This window comes from Arabidopsis lyrata (genome assembly GCF_000004255.2).
Source record: "Arabidopsis lyrata subsp. lyrata unplaced genomic scaffold ARALYscaffold_4, whole genome shotgun sequence".
NCBI lineage: Eukaryota > Viridiplantae > Streptophyta > Magnoliopsida > Brassicales > Brassicaceae > Arabidopsis > Arabidopsis lyrata.
In genome coordinates this window covers 13,918,140-13,937,072 of record NW_003302552.1, presented here as the reverse complement: position 1 = coordinate 13,937,072, position 18,933 = coordinate 13,918,140, and the positions used below count along the sequence as shown (strand labels likewise).

The following is an 18,933-nucleotide window of genomic DNA, read 5'->3' as shown; positions in this document are numbered from 1 at the left end:
TAAAGTAGACAGGAAAGAAAAAGCAGCAACGCGTCCCTTTGATTGATCGTGTTGAAAGTTGTAAGTATGATGTTTTTTTGGTTTAAAAAGTTGTGTATGGTGTTTCGATGAAGTTTCTAGCTATAGCTAGGTCTTATAACTTAATTAATGCACATGCATGGATCTTGTAAACTTCATTAGGAAGGTTCTTTGAACTCCTTAACAATTACTAGATTTGAGCTTAATACAGAAAGTTTAGACAAACAAGGTAGTGACTCAATTGGTTTCTTTTAAAAGTAAATACCCAAGTATTGTTTCTAGTCATTGATAAATCGAAGTAACTATTACACATTTGAAATACAAAATATCGTACATAAAGAATCTCCAAAGAATTATGTTTCTTTAGTTCTTTTAAAACTAATCGCCTAGGCTCCGATTAGGCAATTAGATGTATATATATGATATTTTATCTATTGACAAAGGTACTATATTATAAATTTATAATATAGGGTTTACGTTTTACTTTTAAGTATTGGACGTGTCATATTTACTTAGAGAACGCAGAAAATAAACCTTTGTGAATTCTTTTTTTTTTTTTTTGGGTAAACACACCTGATCTCATAAAAACAGCCATCAACAGTTCAACACTGGCCATTATTCTATAGCCTAATTCAAGAACTTAAAAGAGAATTCAAGAACACAAGATAAGAAATAACTCTTCTTTATTTCTTTAGAAAATCTCTCAAAACTAAAGCTTTCTCTCAAATCTCTTCTCTCAAATTCTTAATGTTTGCCACAACTCAACAAACATATTTATAGGATTAGATGACTCCTAAACCTACTAGGATTAGAACCTAGATAACTCCTAGACCTAATCACAAAGCCCAATAACTCAACCGACTTGTATCTTGGGCTTCAAGTAACCGACAAGCTTAATGCAACACTAATGTGTTTTATATCTATTGTAATTTTTTTTTTTTTTTTAATACAAGGTTTGTTCACTGAATCGTGTTGATCGTCTATATGTTAGTGCTGATTGTTTTGGTAAATACTACTAATTTTTTTAACTCGAATCTTTGTAATCGCATTGACAAATCAGTCTTTACTCTTGATGACTCAATATCACTTTTCATATGTACTATCAAGTGATTTGTGAGTATATCATATATGATATTTTTCCCCAAATGTGAGGGATGTCCTACAAGTGTGACAAAGTCACCATCATGAATTAATTAATGGGTTCTTAATTTCGGGATCCAGTTTAGTGAAAATCCAAGAAAACCAAGTGGGTCCGGTCAACTATTGTGACACATGACCCAACCTGAATCGTAATTTGTCCATTTGTAATACAACGAATTACGAAAGACCACCAGAGAGAGAGAGAGAGAGAGACTTGATCAACAATATATCGAAGGCTCTGCATAGAGTCTTATCCAAATCAGTAGAACATAAACTGAACTGCAATGGTCGCTTAATTTAATTCCAACTTTACCCATTTTATTTACTAGCCAATAATTTTGGAAACCTAGAATTCTGAGTGATGCAAAGTAAGACGACTTGTTTTGAAATAAAAAAAAACACACGAATCATCCACTCTGCATACAAATTTTTGTAAAATCAAAATGGAACCACCTCTTGACTCCACACTGTTTTCAACAAAATCATAAGATAACTCAAAATATACTCTTTTTCCAGATAATGAAAAAACCCAAACAACCCCGAAAATCAATCTCGCAATATGCAAATGTCACCTGTGACACTTTTGTGACACTAACATATAGACTCTAAACACGACTCAAAACATGTATCAATTTAAAATAAAAGCCAAGTCTTCCTTCGATGGATTTAAAACACATCATCATGCTATCGATTACCTGGCCGTATGTGTGTGTATCCATGCATGCATCTTAAGTTGAGGTAACAGACTCCTCTGTTTTCTTTTCGTCAACAGCTTCACTCTTCTTGTTTTCCTCCTTTTCCTCTGCTTTCTCCGCTGGTTTCTCCTCGGTTTTCTTCTCTTCCACTGTTAACTTCTCAAGAAGACTAGCGGTATCAGAGGCGTCTTTGCTCTCTTCTTTCTCTTCTTCAGATTCAGCTACTTCTTTGAACTTTTGCATAAAAGCTTTGCAGTCTGATCATGTAAACAAGACTTGATTATTTATGCAACTCTTCTATGACTAACATTTTATCAACAGAAAAAGTGTTACAAAAACACAAAACACTTTCCAATACTACACACAGCAGATCATACACTTGAAGCTGTATAGTTAACTTCTCTAGTCTGATTGCCACCATTAAATGGTTATATCATCAAGCAAACTCTTCAGCTTTCTGATTACTATGAGGTGCATATGAAATCTACCAGAGAAACTAAACCAAATATGTGAATTGGCCAAAGACACTATATCAAAAACTTCCAAAACATACTGTCAAACGGCGATATCACTAAGTTCAAGATCCTCCAATGATCTAAGCCATAAATTGACAGTATCTATGCAAAAACAGTATGCAGAAAGAAAATGAAGCAAGCATGTAATCATAACGTTGAAGCTAGCTACTATAAAGTATGACACAATGACCATAATCACATAAGAACGAGACAGGTCAGTGATACTATAAGCAATAATCAGGTAATGAGATCCAATCAACTGAGCAAAAAAATACAAAATATAAGATTCACACTCACTCTCAACTGAAGCAAAACGGATACAGAATAGCTCATCTTTCAATTCTCCATCGGAGAAATCACGAGCGTGCCAAACACAAGACTTATCATTCCCAGCATGTTCCTGAACACTCATACCCGATCCAACTGCATAAAATTCCAAAAGGAAACGATCAAAAATGAGTGAAAAGAGACTACTACAAACACAGATCCAGAACCATAAAACCAAACGTAGACGAATCATACCAAGATGATTAGCACAGATCTTCAAAGTTTTCGATTGCCTCATAACAAGACGAATCTTCCCAGAAACTCTATGTTTTAAGAACTTAACAGTACCAGCACCTCTCTCCTTCCACTGACTTCCATCTTTATCGAATCGATACAACTTCGATTTCCTACAGATTTCGCCAAAACAACAATCAAGCTCCTAATCGAAAACTAAAACCCTAGAACTTGAGGAACTACTACGGAAAACGATCAGATCCAGTACGATTTAGATCATACGATAGGGAGATACATACAGATCGAGGATGGTGTCTTCGTCTTCTTCACCGGTGGTGACGGCGACTTCTTCAAGCCTGACGATTGGAGCAACCTGAGCACCGGTGTCTTCATCTTCGTTGGCTCCAGTCTCTTCTTCGTCTCTGTGCTCACGCTCTGGCTCGTTGCTAATGCTCGCCATCGTATCAAAATCAAATCAAGCTTTTGCTCTGAGTTAGTTTCAGTTGTTGGATTTGTAGTGTGTAGAAGAGATTCAAGGGAGAGATTTTTGGGAGTGTTTTTGTAGAAAGCAAATGAGATTTTTTTATACGAGACGCCGAGAGAGACGGTGCTTATCATCTTTGATATAGAACTAAATGGGTCTAGGGCCTAGGCCCACGTTTACCCTGTACGCTTTCTAATGGGCCCTTTTGGGCCTATTTATATATTTCTTTTTTGGTCAACAAGGCCTTTTATTATCACAAGAACATCGAATCAAATACAGACAACACGTATCTAATGTTATGCAATAAGATCGATGAAAGACTCGTGTTATATGTCAAAGTTCTTTAAAACTAAAATCTTTACCATACAGAAAGAAGAAAATCAAATGAAGAGACAAACTATATATCATGAAGATCTCGGTTTCTCGAATTTTAAAATGGTCTCTATGAAAAGAAAAAGAAAAAGAAAAAAAATCCAAAAGTGAATTTTAAGAAAACCAATTCAACATTCCCTCAAAAAGACCCACCAAACCGGACTAAGAAAAGATTAAAGAAAAAAGTGTTTAATTGAGTTCCTTAAAGGTAAGAGCAGAGAGATAGATAGCAAAGCATCAAAAACCTAAGGCTCCACAGCAGTAACTTGTTCCCACTCTCCATCAACAGCCTCTTTCCACACCGTCACGTTGTTGTTTCCATCGGACACAGCCAACAAGTTACCGGTCAACGACCACGAGACCCGCCACACGGGAGTCATAAAGTCCTTGAGAACCTTACCTTCCCATTGCTCACCTTCTTTTCCCACTGTCCATATGATAACTTTCCCATCTTGAGAACCACTAGCTATGGTGGACTTGGGGAGGCCCAAATTTGGTGCCCAAGCCACATCACGGACCCAATCAGTGTGCTTTTGAAGAGCTGGAAAGCAATCCATCTTCCACGACCCGTTTGAGAGCTTCCACACTTTCACGGTATTATCACATCCACCAGAAGCTAGCTTGTAAACCGGATCGAGCAGACCAGAGCTCACAAGAGCACCAGGCGCTGTGGCTGGGGCCCATGAGACTGAAGTGACTCCAACGGGATGCGCTTGGTCAATCCTTGTTGTGTCCCAGCCACCATCAGCACGGCTTGTCAAAACCGAAATGTTGCCATCAGATGACCCGCAAGCCAAGGATAGTCCGAGATCATGAGGAGCCCATGCAATGGAGTTGACTGAAGATTTGTGGTCTGTGAAGACATGAGCTTGGGTCCATTGGTTCTGGTTGGCTTCTTCCCAGAGTATGACTTGACCATCATATGAACATGAAGCTAGCATTGATCCAAATTTAGGGTGTGCCCACGCGACCTCCCAGACTGGACCACGGTGCCCAGTTAATGTAGCTAGTGGCTGCGATCCACCGTTGTTGCTAACGCCAGTTATCTTGATGGTGCAGTCAGATGAGGCAGTTGCAATTCGCTTTCCATAGTAATCCATTTGGACATCATGGACAATGTCCTCATGACCCGTTTCAATCTTCTGGCCTGGCATGTTTCCAAAATGAGTGTCCCTGCAAATAGAAGTAAAATTGCAAAACTATAGAATGAGAACATCTGTGTGGAACAACACACACATCAAAATAGCCTGTAAAACACAGCTCATGGAAAAAAAGCAGAGATCATTAACTACAGGTTCACAAATATCTCACTGCAAATAGTTGAAACAATGTAAAAGCTCATATGCTATATGTCACAACATCTTCGATACTCATACATCACACGTATGTATAGGATACAATCACACCAAAAGCAAGATCAATTATAATTAAAAAAAAAAAAACCGCATCTGCCACAGGAAAACTCAACTAAGTGACTCTCCGCTAGTTCCACCAGGAAACTATATAAACAATTAGACATAAGCTACGCAATGCAAGCTGAAAAGGAACACATGAAACGAATTTGTTGATCAGTAGTGAGTAATTCACATGTCTTCCAATGGATTTCAATCTCAGTGAAGTACATCTTTCTTATTTTCACTTTGCTTGCTCAAACAATGAGCAGAATATCTCACCAGACAAATGTAAGCACATTATATATAAAATAAAGAAAAGATCTAACACGAATAGAAGAACGAAGATTTAGTCGAGACGGATCACCATGTAACAGTCAATTCTGAGAGATCAAATTAAACCTCAAGCAACAATCACCACAGATAATCAAACATTGCAGTGGCAAATCACACATGAATCCACGAGTAACAGAGATTCAATATCGAAATTCGAGTCGATGCAGATCCTAAGGGAAGAAACTATCTAATCGAAACGATTCAAATACAAAAATCGAAGCTACGGTTTCGAATCCGAAGCGAAATGTACATAAAGGAGACTTCTGTATAACGCGATTCAAAAATCGAGAGCTAATTATGGAAACGCGATTCAAAAATCGAGAGCTAATTATGGAAACGCGATTCAATTATACGAATCACGAGATCGGAATCACAATACAAAACAGATCAAACGAAGGAAGTTCCCGATCAATTACTCTGCGAGAACCCTAGCTTAGATTTGTCGATACAGCTAAAAAACAGAGAAGAGGAAGATCAAACTGCACAGAAAAATCTCAGGGAAGAGATAACGAACCTGAAAGCACGACGGATCGAGTGAGAGACGATGCAATGTGAGTCGAAGAAGAAGAAGATCGCCGGAGAAGGAAACGCTAAGAGAAAGCAATCGGGAGTTTTTATTTTTTTCTGTTTCTAGAGTTTTTGTATATGCTGGTTTAAAATAAAATTAGATCTGGCTCAAAGTTGTCTAAACCCGAGTTCACATACTAAACCGGGTGGGTCAAATTGAAAACCGGAGGGAGATGAGAGATCTATAAGTTCAGATCCATCATGACTCATGAGCCATGGCTAGTGGCTACTGCAATATGGGCTTTATGGGCCTACTATATTTTCTCAAACAATATGTTGAATTTTTGTATGTTTTTATCAAATTTTAGAAATTCAAAGTAAAAAAAAAAATGTTAAAAGTTTCTTTGTTCGCTACCTATAATACCAATTCATTGATTATTTAACAAACATATTTTAAAATTTTATAAGGAGCCTCAATCCAGTCTTATTAGTAATACATGCAGGTTACTAGAAAAAACTATCGATTTTCTTTTTCGATCAAGAGTTCATTCATATCTGAAGTTCTATTGAGTGCATTTTGAATCCTTTTTCATTTTTGTTTTATATTTCTAATTGGATGTTGATTTGTAGTGAGATAAGTTGAATAAGGAAATGCGACAAGTAATAAGATGAAATTTTTTACTCAAGTACTAGATTTTAACCCGCGGTATACCGCGGGATGATTTAATTTTAAAGTTAGTATAAAAATATTTTGTAAATTGTATCTACTTATAACATATTTATTTATATTATAGTTTACAATTGTTATTAAGTAACGGTATACCACGAGTCCACGAGATAATTATTAATAAACTGAGGATTTAACCCGTATTAAAGCGGTATATAAATATTGATTCAAATTCGTCCGCCATATAAATCATTTCCGAAATATAACCCGTTCCGTAATTTCTTAACCCGTCATGTGATTTGTATTAAAAAAATAAGGATTAAATCCGTATTGAAGCGGCGGATTAATGATATTTTAATCTTTTTATTATTGTTGATTCAAAAACCCGTCCCGCCAAACCCATCCCGCCAAAAAACTCATTTATTTTATTAATGTTCTTATTTATGATATGATTCTGAATCATTGTCTAAATATTTTAATCGATGTAGAACGTTGAACACACATTTTCGTCAATTGGATAATATATGTCCGTTTTTAAAATTTCGAATCACAGTATATGCAGAAAAAAAATTGATTTTTTTTTTTACTTTATGTATGATGATTCAAAACAGTTAAAAACAAATCAAACAAAGATGATAGGAGAATCATAATTATAAATCTTAATCAAATCTTCTAAAAATCTAAATTATTAAATATGGAATATCCGGTGTATGAGTTGGGTTAAATATAACCCGACCCAACAGATTTTTTGTGAAGGAATTTTTAAAATGGGTCGGATATCCGATATACCCGAAAGCTTTTTTACCCATCCGTCACAAAAAGTGCTGCGATTATACTAGTATAGATTTGGGTCATAACATAATTCATTTCCTCAATCGATTCATTCATATTATTTGTTCTTAAGTTGGATGCGTTAAAGTCTTAAAGACATTGGTATACTAGTGTATCAAAACAAATGTAGACACGCTTGTCATTTTACTTGTATACAGGGTGTAGAATATGTTTAGTTTTTTTTTTTTTTAATGTGTGTGAGTTATTTTATTCTTTGTATAAAAAAATCAGGTTAATATTAGATAGTAAATTAAAATTTAATTTCATATGATTTTATATAATTGTAAATTTAAATTTGGAGTATGTATTAACTAAACGAAACTTCTCTTTATTTTTAAAAAGAACTAATTGGGTTCAATCGTAAAAGTGAACGTGAACCCTTTTATTCAACCCCTATTTTCTAATCAATCAGAATTTGATATATAATAACAATAACCAAAATAAAAAATTAATAAGTTATATATCGGTTTAAATTTATAAGTGAAGATTAGAGTTCAAATTTTACAATTAAGCAAAGTTAAATGTCAGGTTTGGGTTTATATGAAGAATTTGGATTTACATTTTACAATTAAACGAGGTTATATATCGGTTTGGATTTATAAGAAACGATTAGGTTTATATTTTATAATTAAACGTGGTTATATATATGTCGGTTTGGGTTTATAGAAGAGGATAAAGATTTAGATTTTATAGCTAAAAGAGATTATATGTCGGTTTGGGTTTATAAAAAAGTGGTTAGCGTTTAGATTTTGCAATTAAATGTAGTTAAATGATTGTTTCGATTTTATAAAAGATTGATTAGGGATTTGATTTTAAAATTAAATATTTTTAATTTTATTTTTTGTGTTAGGTGTTAGGTTATCATTGGTTAAAAAAATAGGGAGTGAATAAAAAGGTTCACCCCTAAAAGTTCTCATTTGATATTTGAGAAAATATTTGAATTAAATTTCTATGTTAGAATTTGAATATAAAATAAATGAACAAAACATATTATACCAAATTCAATATAATTCGCTATCTTTGAGGGTTGGTTTTTTCGGTTATATTCGCAAATAACAGGAATAAATTTGATTGATCACAGCACTACAGATTTAAATGTGTGTCTCTCATGGCTCACTTGGTACGGAGACTCCAATAGAAATGTTATTGTGTTATTGGTTGTATAGACTATGTAGATTAGAGCAGATGAACTAAAATTCAGACTGCTGCTTATGAAAGATTGTAAGTTTCAAGTTCTGTTCCTTTTACTCATTTATTTATTCGTTTATTTGAAAATTGCATGGTAAAGATCTCAAATAGCCTCAATTCAGTTAAAAATAAAAACGATATATTTTTTTCGAAAAAAAATCAACAAAAATGCAAAATAACAAACCAGCATAATTTCTAACCAACTGCAAATTCCTTGATTTAACCATCTAGCAGATCTCGCAAACTCATCCCAAACATATATGCGCATTATTGGTTCTCTTTAATCTTTATTAGTAGATGATCTTCTTCAACTACAAAGCCTTTTCAAATTTACATGTCTCTTTTTGATATATGGATACGGGATACCAATAAATCGTAAAAGAGGAAAAAGGTTGCTCGGCCACACTAGCTATCTAGGTACTGGCTAAGTTGGCCAAGTATTGAACTTTCTTAAAAACATAAAGTACGTAATTAGGTGACAATAAAGATGATTGTCATAAAATCGTAAAAATATACATACGGAATAACCAAGTGAATCAATCATACTATCACAATTATCCATTGAAAAAAGTGTTGCAAAAAAAACAAAGAAAAAGTTTAGAAGAAGAGATAAGCGATGAAGAGTGGAATATTCTTTAATTTAAACGTATATTATCTATGTTGATACTTTTTTCTAAATTGAAAAACTTATGGAGTTGTGGTAAGCCAACTCAATGTTGCCCACCACTTCATCGTCATCTTCCATTTTCTCTTCCTTATTACCATATATATTGTCTGCCTTTTTAAACATTGAACAAAGTTTTATAGTTCACATCGACTATTTGACCTAACAATATTATCCAACGCCGACAAAAAAACTTAAGGAGAGGCTGACAATTTCACGTTGACCCTAACCATATATACTTTATTAGCCTAACTATACTTAATTACATGGTCTTAGTTCCTCTCTAACGAACTTCAATATTTTACTCTATAACATATGGTCCAAGAAAAGCTACCAAACCAAAAATTGGGTGTGTTAAATGAGAGTTATCAACAAAAAAGAGGTAACAATTGAGAGTTAAGGACACTCACGTAAAAGAGTTTTTATGATGATAGAAAGACCGATCCGAATCACATGCAATACCAAACAAAAAGTTAAGGCTGAGAATGAAAGATGTAGATTTCGCAAATTTATTCTTCTTATTATTATTTTGATAATGATAATGATAATGATAATGATAACAACAACAACAATAACAATAACAATATAGAATACGAATAATAATACTACTGGTGTAAAACGTGGCATATATCTGAATATTCTCTACCACCAATACAATTACTTCACACGTCATTGCCGACGCCAAATCCGTCGCCGACTCTTCATTTTCCGGCTGTCTTACGAAATCATCGCTCGACGACTCCGATGATGTGTTAAATCCCAATTCTACCCTTGTTGAAACAGGAACTTCCTTTATTACCCATGACTCTTCGTAAGTGTCTCTAACCTCAGTCCAACCATTAGATTCCCAATTTGCCCCTTCAGTCATCGCTAATTTACTTATCCTTGCCATTGCTGAAACCAAAGATTCTGGTCTCCACTCGTTGCTCTCTTCTTCTTCGTCGAACTCCGAGTTGACCCAGTCAAGAACGCAACGCGGAGACGACTCGGTCAAGAACGAGTCATGATGATCTTGAAACAGAAACGGATGCTGCAAAAGCTGATCACAACTCCACCGCTGACTCCGATCACGTTTCAAGCATTTCTCTAAAAAATCTCTCCCGAGTTCCGATAACCCCGCCGGAATAAAAGGCAACTCGTTAGAAAACCCGATCCGACTCAGCGAGTCGAAACCGTGATCTTCCCAGCCTGGTTTTCCGGTGAGCATCTCTATGACCGTACATCCTAAAGACCACACGTCACTCTCCGGTCCTTGGTACTCACGTCTAATCACCTCCGGAGCCATCCAAAGCGGACTTCCACGTGGCGAAACCTGAACCGTCGATTTCTCAAACACAACCGCCGATCCAAAATCCGCCAGCTTAACGGAGCTACTACCGTTAAACACAAGAACGTTCTTAGATTTAACGTCGCAGTGAACAATTCCGTTAGCATGAACGTGACTCAAAGCAGAGACAAGACACCACACGTAACGCCGGAGAAGCGTTTCGTTAACAATTCCACCGTTTGCCACGTCACCTTCCGGTGAATACTCTAAATGAAGATTACGAAACGACGTCGTTCCTTCTTTAGACACGTCATCACCGAGAAACCTCACTATGTATGGATGAGACTTCATCGACCGGAGAATAACGATTTCATTCTCTAACGACTCGGCTTGAGAAGGAAGACACGTGGCGAGATCTATAGACTTCACGGCGAAAACTCCACCGTCGATTTTACTCAAAGCTTTGCTAACGGAACCAAAACAACCTCGTCCAATACAAGAACCACGAATCCAAGAAGAAGAAGTGTTTGTGATAATGTTCTGTTTCTCCATTTTTTTTTTCTTAACTAACTTTTCGTGTGTAAATTTCCAAGGACACACGACGATATTTATACCGTGTGATGAACTGTCAAATGTGAACGAGAAATAAAGTTGGAATTTTAATTAATTATCCGACGTGGATGTTTCTTTTCTACTTGTCTTTCTGGATTTTGAAATCGTGAAGCCATAAAGACTTCCCACTTGGGGAAATTCAAAACAGTATTAAGTAGTATTAACTTCTTAATTAAATTAGCGTTTAACTTTTTTTTTAATTAGACAAATGGATAATTAGGAAGAAAGGTTTTGATACTTTGATGATGTCAGTAACGACACTTGGAGAAGTTCTTGGGATGTTGTAAGAAAGAAAACTTGAGTACTTTAACTTTTATCCTTATCAACAAAGAATTCAAGTTGCGATTTGATTAGGTCTCGTTGAAAAGGATAAAAATGGATAAGTCAACGGTTTCATAAATTGGTTCGTTTAACTTCAACAAAGAAAACGGTTTGTGTTATAATTTTACTGTTAAGGACATTAAGTTAGGACCGACAAGTGCTGAGAGATCTGCCCGACGAGTCGTGCTGTCGTGGGAACGGTAAACTAACAAAACGTGTCGATTGATTTTCGGACCTTTGTTTGTTCGGTTGACTTTTGTTGTTGTTGTGCGTTATAGTTTTTTTTTTTCTTTTTCTTTGTTGACTCTCGTGTTATAGGAAATCAGAGACATGGAATATTCGGTTGTAATCTACGAATGAAGTATTATTATTCTTGTAAATTGTAATCGTGATAACAAATTACGTAATAGCCAATCATATGAAGAGATTTGGGCTATAATTATTTTTTGCCAGTATTTAGACTACGTTCAATGAATATAATTTATTAATCTAATCCAATCAATCATTCTCCTAAACTTTGTGATCTTCCTACTTTCCACATCTTGTAGATTTTTTTAAAAAAAATCGTAAACATTATGTTATTTTGCATTTCTGAAAAACATTACCAAAGCAAACATGCCTAAGTATTGTATCTCGAAAAGCATGCGTGTATATTAACATCCAAAGCCGGTCATGAACCCAAACTGGAAAAGTTTGAGTTTGCGGTTCGCCGATAGAATTTTACAATGTATATGTACAGTAGTGTTAGAGATCTCGAGTTGTGTATAAATGTGAGGAGTTGGAATTCTTTTTTTTCCTATTTTAGTTTAAAAGTTCTTAACAGAATCTTACTAATTGATGATGGCCATAAATTTATTTTTTCTTTTTTTTTTGTTTGCTTTCGGTCTTCAAATTTCCAGGGCCGACCCTTGTTATATAGTATATAACATCTCACACTAGTGTTCCGTCAAAAGGTGTTGAACGCTATTGAAACAATATTAGACGCTCTTAATAATATGCATCGTCCAACTAACTTTTAGTGCATAAAAAGTGTCAACAATCGATGTCGACGAGGGTGCATCGGTGTATGTACACGAAGCACGGGCAGGACCTTATAAAAATTAACGAACCAAACAAATATTGGAAGCGAGTAAGTAACGTGTAGCGACTGAGTTAGTTGTCCAAAAGGGGGTTGAGAGAGAGGTTTATCACTTGGGCACCTAAAAAACTAGAGATCTTTGGAGGGGTCTACTTTGGAAGCTTACGTGTCACTAACTTGTTGGTCCACGTTCTCCAACAGAGAACCAAAGACTCCAGTTGTCCGAACTCACTAATGTTTTGCTAGAAGATCGCACCATTGACGTGCACTCACCACCTCCACCTCTACTTTTAAATAATATTGTTTTTCTTGTCTTTGTTGGGTAATAAAACAGATAATTTACTCAACGTGATCCTTGAGGATATGCAAAAAAGAAAAGAAAAATGTAGTTTTAATTTTGAAATGCTTATTCCCCAATAATGTTGACCAACAAATAAAGTTCATCAATATCATATTCAAATACTCGTAAGTTAACTAATTCATGAGTTGACACAAAACACAAGTTACTAATTAATTAATTTATTAAGAATTTAAAAATACTTTTGCTGCGTCGATACACTTGCCATCTAAATACCTATGGAATTTACTTAATAAAAAAACGTCGCTTTATGAAAAAAAAAATCCGCCGCAGCTTACCTATGGAGTATAAAGGTAGATATATATTAATGTTACAAAATTTTATTTTATTTGTTTGCTTCTGGGAAGATCTCTGCCCTTCCGTGAACGTGAAGTACTATATTAACGGTCTACCACTTGTATGGATATCCTTTAGATTAGAGTCCAAAAAATAAGATATTATTTATAAGATTTAATGGACCCATACCATATTACCAAGTTACAGATCGAAACAATCCACTTGTAAAACATATTAGACATTGCAAGTGCAACATGTCATTCATTGGTACTAAACTTTAATGTTCTTTTCTAATCGAAATTGACTTCTATATATGTATAATTACTCAGAAAGAGAGAAAAAATCTACACAAAATAAAAGCAAAGGTAATCAAGAAACTGTGTTTGACATTAAGGCGCGTGGTTTTAAAGACTTTATAAAAATATATTTTGAATAATGGAAAGAGAGTCATTTGATTTAAGATTATGTGATTTGCTTTAAAATAATATTTTTGAGGTACTAATTAAGGATCAAAACATAGTAGAGACATAAGTTGCTGTTTATGTTGATAAGTGTCGTGAGAGAAGAAGACAACGACGAAGCAGAAAAAACTCGATATTAAGGTGGCCGACAATACAACATGGTTATGTTATTGCAACTCCGAAGAAAGCTCTAACAACATCATCATCTTTAGCTTTCTTTTATAGGATTGATTCAAGATCATGCACACTTGATCTTCGTATCACCAAGATAATGATCTAAATGGTTAGTAAAAGTGGCAGCAATACAAATCGAGTAATATCTGCATGTTCGAAGTATTATAAGCACAGTTGAGGCGGTATATATGGGTTGTCAAAATGTTATGTGAACGGTTTCTCCCGGCTAGTTTCAGGCCGAAGGAGATTATGGGTCAAAGATTCAGAATTTCGTTGTTAACAAAAATGTTATGTGAATTTTATTGCAGTTTAAAAGTTAAAATGCAAAATTATATTTTAACTAAACTTTTATCATGTAACATATTAATATTTGAAATTTTGTGTCGTCTTTTTTTTTTTTTTTTGTGCAACTTCTGAAAGGGATGCAACAGTTTTGTGTCGTCTTTAACAATTTGAATTATATATCTATATTTTTTAGAAAAAGTTGTAAGCAAATTTGTGAAGTTTTGATCGATTTAAATGCTATAACACTTCTGTAATTTCATCAGTCAATTAAACCATGTTTTTTATTCCAAAACCTCAGCAAAATTACGCTCTCATTTAATACTTGTACTGCATATTACTACAACATATTACTTTGGTGAGGTTGTTACTCGACTTGTAGTTGTAAGAGAGTTAAAGAATCTCAAGTCTCTGAGAGACTCTGACAGAGATAAAGGGTTTGGAAGACACCATGTTAAATAGAGGATTCGACTTAAAACTTTTTTGGGATTTCAAATCGTCGATTAGAGGTATAAACATACCTCTCGATGAAAATTTTATAACAAATGCATATTCCATTAAGACAAAAGACCAATGCTTAGAATCAAATAATGCCAGTGAATTGTTTGCACGTATCTACGATTCACTTCCATTTCATGAAATCCTGAATTCTTTTTTGTTGCCTAACATTAATTTCTGAATTACATTGCTAAACAAATTACAAAAAAAAAAGTAAATGACTTGAACTATAGTTTAATAAATTAAGAAAACGAGGGACCACACGCAAAAACACCGATTCTAAATTTTAAAGAATAGTAAATGCCAACCAATGGCCAGTTGTAGTGGACGAACTCTGTCTTAATTACATCGTGAATATTTAATTGCATGCGAGTGTGATTTATATTATTGATATTGTCTTTGCGTATTTAGTTAATGATTATGGGTTTGTTAACAAGTCTAATTCAACAACTTCTTTTCAAGCCTTATTCCTCTTGAAAACAATATAATTATTTTTTGCTCAAAAGATAAAATAGACATTGACTTGCAAAATAAAATAAAATAAACATTGACTTGTAAATTGTAATGAGATGAAAAATAAAGGTAAAAACCATGATTTTCACATGGAAATAAAAATACAGGTAAAGTTAGGTTTTAGCGATTAACTCAATGTCGATATTGTAGGTCATGGTGTTATTTGTTAGGCTTTCAACATTTGTGATGAATTTGAATGTTGGAAGCAATGTTACATTGAATTGGTAGAACACATGATGTGTGTGGGACTGAAATGCTAAATTGCCGGAGATTTGGTTTGGTAAAGTTAAATAAGAAGTTTAGAAGGAAAGAATTAGAGTCGGAAAAAAAAAAACAACAAAGGAGAAAAAGCCGAACAACGTGCCGTTTTCGGGGTCCATTGAAAGACAAAAAACAACAACGTGTTCTCCGCCTACAACACAAAAACATGTGTTTGTAATTCACGTGTTGTTTTTACGTTCTTTCTTTGACCATTGTCTTCTTCCTCTTTTCACAAACTCAATCCTTTGTTTTTATTTTCTTATCCTTTTATCGACTTTATCCATGTCGGTAATCGTATCACCGCACAGATTTGTTTTTGCTTATTTTCTTATAGGTATATAAAATTTATGTTTTCAATCTATGTGGCATTTCACAATTTGTATATCATTTCACTTTTATTGATATGTAATGCATAGAAAATTTAAGGGGGTTAAACTATGTCAACATTGTTAGGGTATCTGTCTACCATAGACCAGATTTCTTAAGTGATTTGTATTAGTCTCAATGTCTAACAAGACTGACTGTAAAAAAATGTGAAAATGAATTAGATTTAACGGGATTTTAACTAGTAGACAAAATCAGAACATATCTTAGAGATACAAGACAAAAAATAATTAAACTACATGTGAGCAAACAATATATTTTGGGCTATTCGGGTTTGTGTCCGGCCCAATGTTTTATGTCAGAGTGGAATTTGGTTCTTCATTTTAAGAAAACTCTCTTTATGGTATAACTTATTTTCTCGATCAAATTCTCTTGTACCTTAGTTCCCCCTTCGAAACAATAGTGGCAGAGTGATTCTTTGACCAGGATCACATGTCATGTCGATTTCACGTTGCATCTCAAAATGGACTCATATATATATGTTGGAGTTGTGGATTGAAATTAATCAAATTAAGGAGTTTCTTATTCTTATTCAATGACTTCAAAAGTTTTTGTTCAATAGTGTTTAACACACTGCATCAAATCGCACATCTAGACCACTATCTTGCTCTAAATTTCGGACACGAGTCGATCTCTTCCAAGCTCATTTCGTTAGCATCAACAAGCACAATCACTTTGTGTTGAAATATATAACAAGATAAAATAAGAACTGATTATTAGATTAATTTCGACAAATGCTCGAATCATACAAGTAATCATAAGCCACATTTAAGTTTAGCTTTTTTTCACTAAGTTAGAAAGAATAAATAAATTAATGAATCAAAGTTAAAAAAAGAACTAAATCACAGAAAACCTCCAAAGTTCTAACGTTATCATATATCTAAAATCTTCTAAGATGCCACTCCTCTTCTATATGAACTGGCGTAAAGGGATCAACATCACACTGATATCATCCGACGAGCCTCGTGAAGCCGAGAGATCGACAAGCTTCTTACATGCTGCTAACAACAATGGCTTCTCAGTTCCTAAGCAGAAGGGACGAGCAATATCTACTGCTTCTTGGTTACTCACCTTATCCCATAAACCATCTGATGCCAAGATCAAGAACTCATGGTCCTGTTCAATTCTCGAGATCTTTGTCTCTGGTTCAGCTATAACCCATTGCTTAAGTTGAGCATCTCCAATCCCTCTCGACACAGCTAAAGATCCCTGGATTCTCCAAACACCGTGAAACGTATCAACATATCCTCCCGTGGTTTCAATTCTTTTCCTTTCGTCGTCTCTAGACGGACGGTGATCAGAAGATAGAGCCTTAGCCACACCTCCTACACTCATAACAGCGCGACAGTCACCGGCATTAGACACAACAAGGTTCCCTTCGCTAACCATAGCTGTGACACAGCACGAACCACCCTTAACATCTTTCTCATTAAGAAACGCTGCGTCTGTTGTCAAGTAACCGTGTTTCACCGCGTCAGCTATCTCAGACTCGTCTCTTAAACCAACTACCTCTTCTACAATGTTCTTATCTAAGTTCTTAGCCGCAAACTCAGCCGCTTTAACTCCTCCATGACCATCATAGACTCCAAATATCGCCTGCAAATTAACACAAAGTAAAACAACGTTTAGAATACACAATTCATCGAGATTCATCAATAATTACAGTGAAACTTCGAATTCGATTCAGAATTTCAATTTTTCCCTAACAATTTGACTCAAACAACATCATCAAGAACCCTAATTCTAGAGGTTACTGCTTATTAATCGAATCAACGTAGATCTGGCATGAATAAACCCTAATTTAAGCTGTTATTATTAATCAATCGAATCAAAATCTCCAATTCGATTCAATTCTAAACCAAAAGGAAATTGAAAATTGAAATTACCTGTTTACGATCTCCATGAAGATTGGTGATAGCAGAGAAACGATCCTCCATAGCTTCTCTTCTTCCTCTCTTACAATAAACAGAATAACCATCACCTTCTCTTTCAACCTCTCTACTCTCCTCCCTCGGCGTCGCAGCCACAGCCGCCGCCGCCGACGAAATCGGACCTACAAATCCAGCAACACCAATCGGTATATCAAGCCTTGTAGGTCGTTTCCTCTTCAAAACACCTCCCGGAGGAGACGATGCAGAAACAGACTCAGATCCAAACGATAACGGAGCAGGAGCGAATCCGGACGGAGGTTTCTGGAAACGGAGACGAAACGGCGATTTAGGAGAAGAAACGGTGGTGGAAGGAGAGGAAGGAGAAGAGGTTTGAGATTTGCGATGAGAAAGAGTAAGAGAAAGAGATTCTTGCGGTGAAGAGAGAATCGAAGCTTTGTTGCAGAAAAGAGACGACGAAGGTGAAAACACCGGAGAATTACAAACGGCGACGGAGCAAGACATCGTTTCTAGATTTTGATTTTGATTTTTTTTTTTTCTTCTCTGGTTTTTGTGACGATGGAGAGAGAGAGAAGAAGAAGAAGGTTTAAATATAAACAAGGAAGAGAGGTAATGAATATTGAATTGAATAGAGTCCGTGTTTATCGAGCTTTATTCAAAGTTTTTGAGTTTTTAGTCTTTCTCTTTGACTTTGTTAATGACGTTTATACCCTTGCAACTTCCATTTCCTTTATTTACGGATTTGTCCTTTACTTTCTACAAAAAGGATATTATTTTGTGGAAAACAAAAATAGCTTCAATACTACTCTTATTGACCAGAAAAGAAAAAGATTTTTTAAAAGAAAAAGATTTTTTAAAAGAATTGCTCTTTTTTATACAAGTTGAAATTGGAAAATATATATTTTTCTGTCTTCTTTTTTAATAATGGTAAATATCATTTTTAGTGGAAAACCATTATTTTCTTAATAATGAAAAATGCATATATCCATGTGATTTTTTTAAGTACAATATACTTGTTTATGTGTAAAATAAGAATCGTTCAATTAAAAACAGTTTTTACAATTTTTTTATGTAACAGGTATGTAAAATTTTATACGAAAAGTAAATTACGTCATTGTCTAGTGGACCATGTTCTATTGTAAAAAAGGATCGTTGCAATTTGCAAATAAGAAGAAAAGCCCTTGTCTAAAAATAAAATAAAATTCAAGGAGAAACAACAAAACCAAAGGAGATAGTCGAGGATAAAACAG

The 18,933-nt window shown here is 34.7% G+C and overlaps 4 protein-coding genes across 4 annotated transcripts; all 4 read right to left on the bottom strand.

Moving 5' to 3' along the window:
* Positions 1-1,517: 1,517 nt before the first annotated feature.
* Positions 1,518-3,564, bottom strand: LOC9315314 (ran-binding protein 1 homolog b). The gene is made up of 4 exons (XM_002879201.2): positions 3,169-3,564; positions 2,891-3,042; positions 2,666-2,791; positions 1,518-2,110 (listed from the first exon to the last, which is right to left on the bottom strand). Exons 1-4 carry the CDS (start codon positions 3,327-3,329, stop codon positions 1,887-1,889), a joined length of 663 nt encoding a protein of 220 aa, XP_002879247.1. The 5' UTR covers positions 3,330-3,564; the 3' UTR covers positions 1,518-1,886.
* Positions 3,565-3,731: 167 nt separating this feature from the next.
* LOC9315313 (protein transport protein SEC13 homolog B) lies at positions 3,732-6,186 on the bottom strand. The gene is made up of 2 exons (XM_002879200.2): positions 5,967-6,186; positions 3,732-4,898 (listed from the first exon to the last, which is right to left on the bottom strand). The coding sequence occupies exon 2, from the start codon at positions 4,877-4,879 to the stop codon at positions 3,971-3,973; it is 909 nt and encodes a 302-aa protein (XP_002879246.1). The 5' UTR covers positions 4,880-4,898; positions 5,967-6,186; the 3' UTR covers positions 3,732-3,970.
* Positions 6,187-9,700: 3,514 nt separating this feature from the next.
* LOC9317150 (mitogen-activated protein kinase kinase kinase A) lies at positions 9,701-11,211 on the bottom strand. The gene has a single exon (XM_021029389.1). The coding sequence runs from the start codon at positions 11,126-11,128 to the stop codon at positions 9,716-9,718; it is 1,413 nt and encodes a 470-aa protein (XP_020885048.1). The 5' UTR covers positions 11,129-11,211; the 3' UTR covers positions 9,701-9,715.
* A 5,283-nt stretch (positions 11,212-16,494) lies between these two features.
* On the bottom strand, positions 16,495-18,261 carry LOC9315311 (probable protein phosphatase 2C 25). The gene is made up of 2 exons (XM_002879198.2): positions 17,681-18,261; positions 16,495-17,390 (listed from the first exon to the last, which is right to left on the bottom strand). The coding sequence occupies exons 1-2, from the start codon at positions 18,185-18,187 to the stop codon at positions 16,704-16,706; spliced, it is 1,194 nt and encodes a 397-aa protein (XP_002879244.1). The 5' UTR covers positions 18,188-18,261; the 3' UTR covers positions 16,495-16,703.
* Positions 18,262-18,933: the final 672 nt, after the last annotated feature.

What these genes read in the sequence shown, in the direction of transcription:
- LOC9315314 (XM_002879201.2), bottom strand. Translation starts at nt 3,329, where the DNA reads ATGGCGAGCATTAGCAACGAGCCAGAGCGTGAGCACAGAGACGAAGAA. An exon ending in GAAGACACCATCCTCGATCT is followed by an intron (nt 3,043 to 3,168) that starts GTATGTATCTCC and finishes CGAAATCTGTAG; the next exon opens with GAAATCGAAGTTGTATCGAT. An exon ending in GATCTGTGCTAATCATCTTG is followed by an intron (nt 2,792 to 2,890) that starts GTATGATTCGTC and finishes AATTTTATGCAG; the next exon opens with TTGGATCGGGTATGAGTGTT.
- LOC9315311 (XM_002879198.2), bottom strand. Translation starts at nt 18,187, where the DNA reads ATGTCTTGCTCCGTCGCCGTTTGTAATTCTCCGGTGTTTTCACCTTCG. An exon ending in TTCATGGAGATCGTAAACAG is followed by an intron (nt 17,391 to 17,680) that starts GTAATTTCAATT and finishes GTTAATTTGCAG; the next exon opens with GCGATATTTGGAGTCTATGA.
- LOC9315313 (XM_002879200.2), bottom strand. Translation starts at nt 4,879, where the DNA reads ATGCCAGGCCAGAAGATTGAAACGGGTCATGAGGACATTGTCCATGAT.
- LOC9317150 (XM_021029389.1), bottom strand. Translation starts at nt 11,128, where the DNA reads ATGGAGAAACAGAACATTATCACAAACACTTCTTCTTCTTGGATTCGT.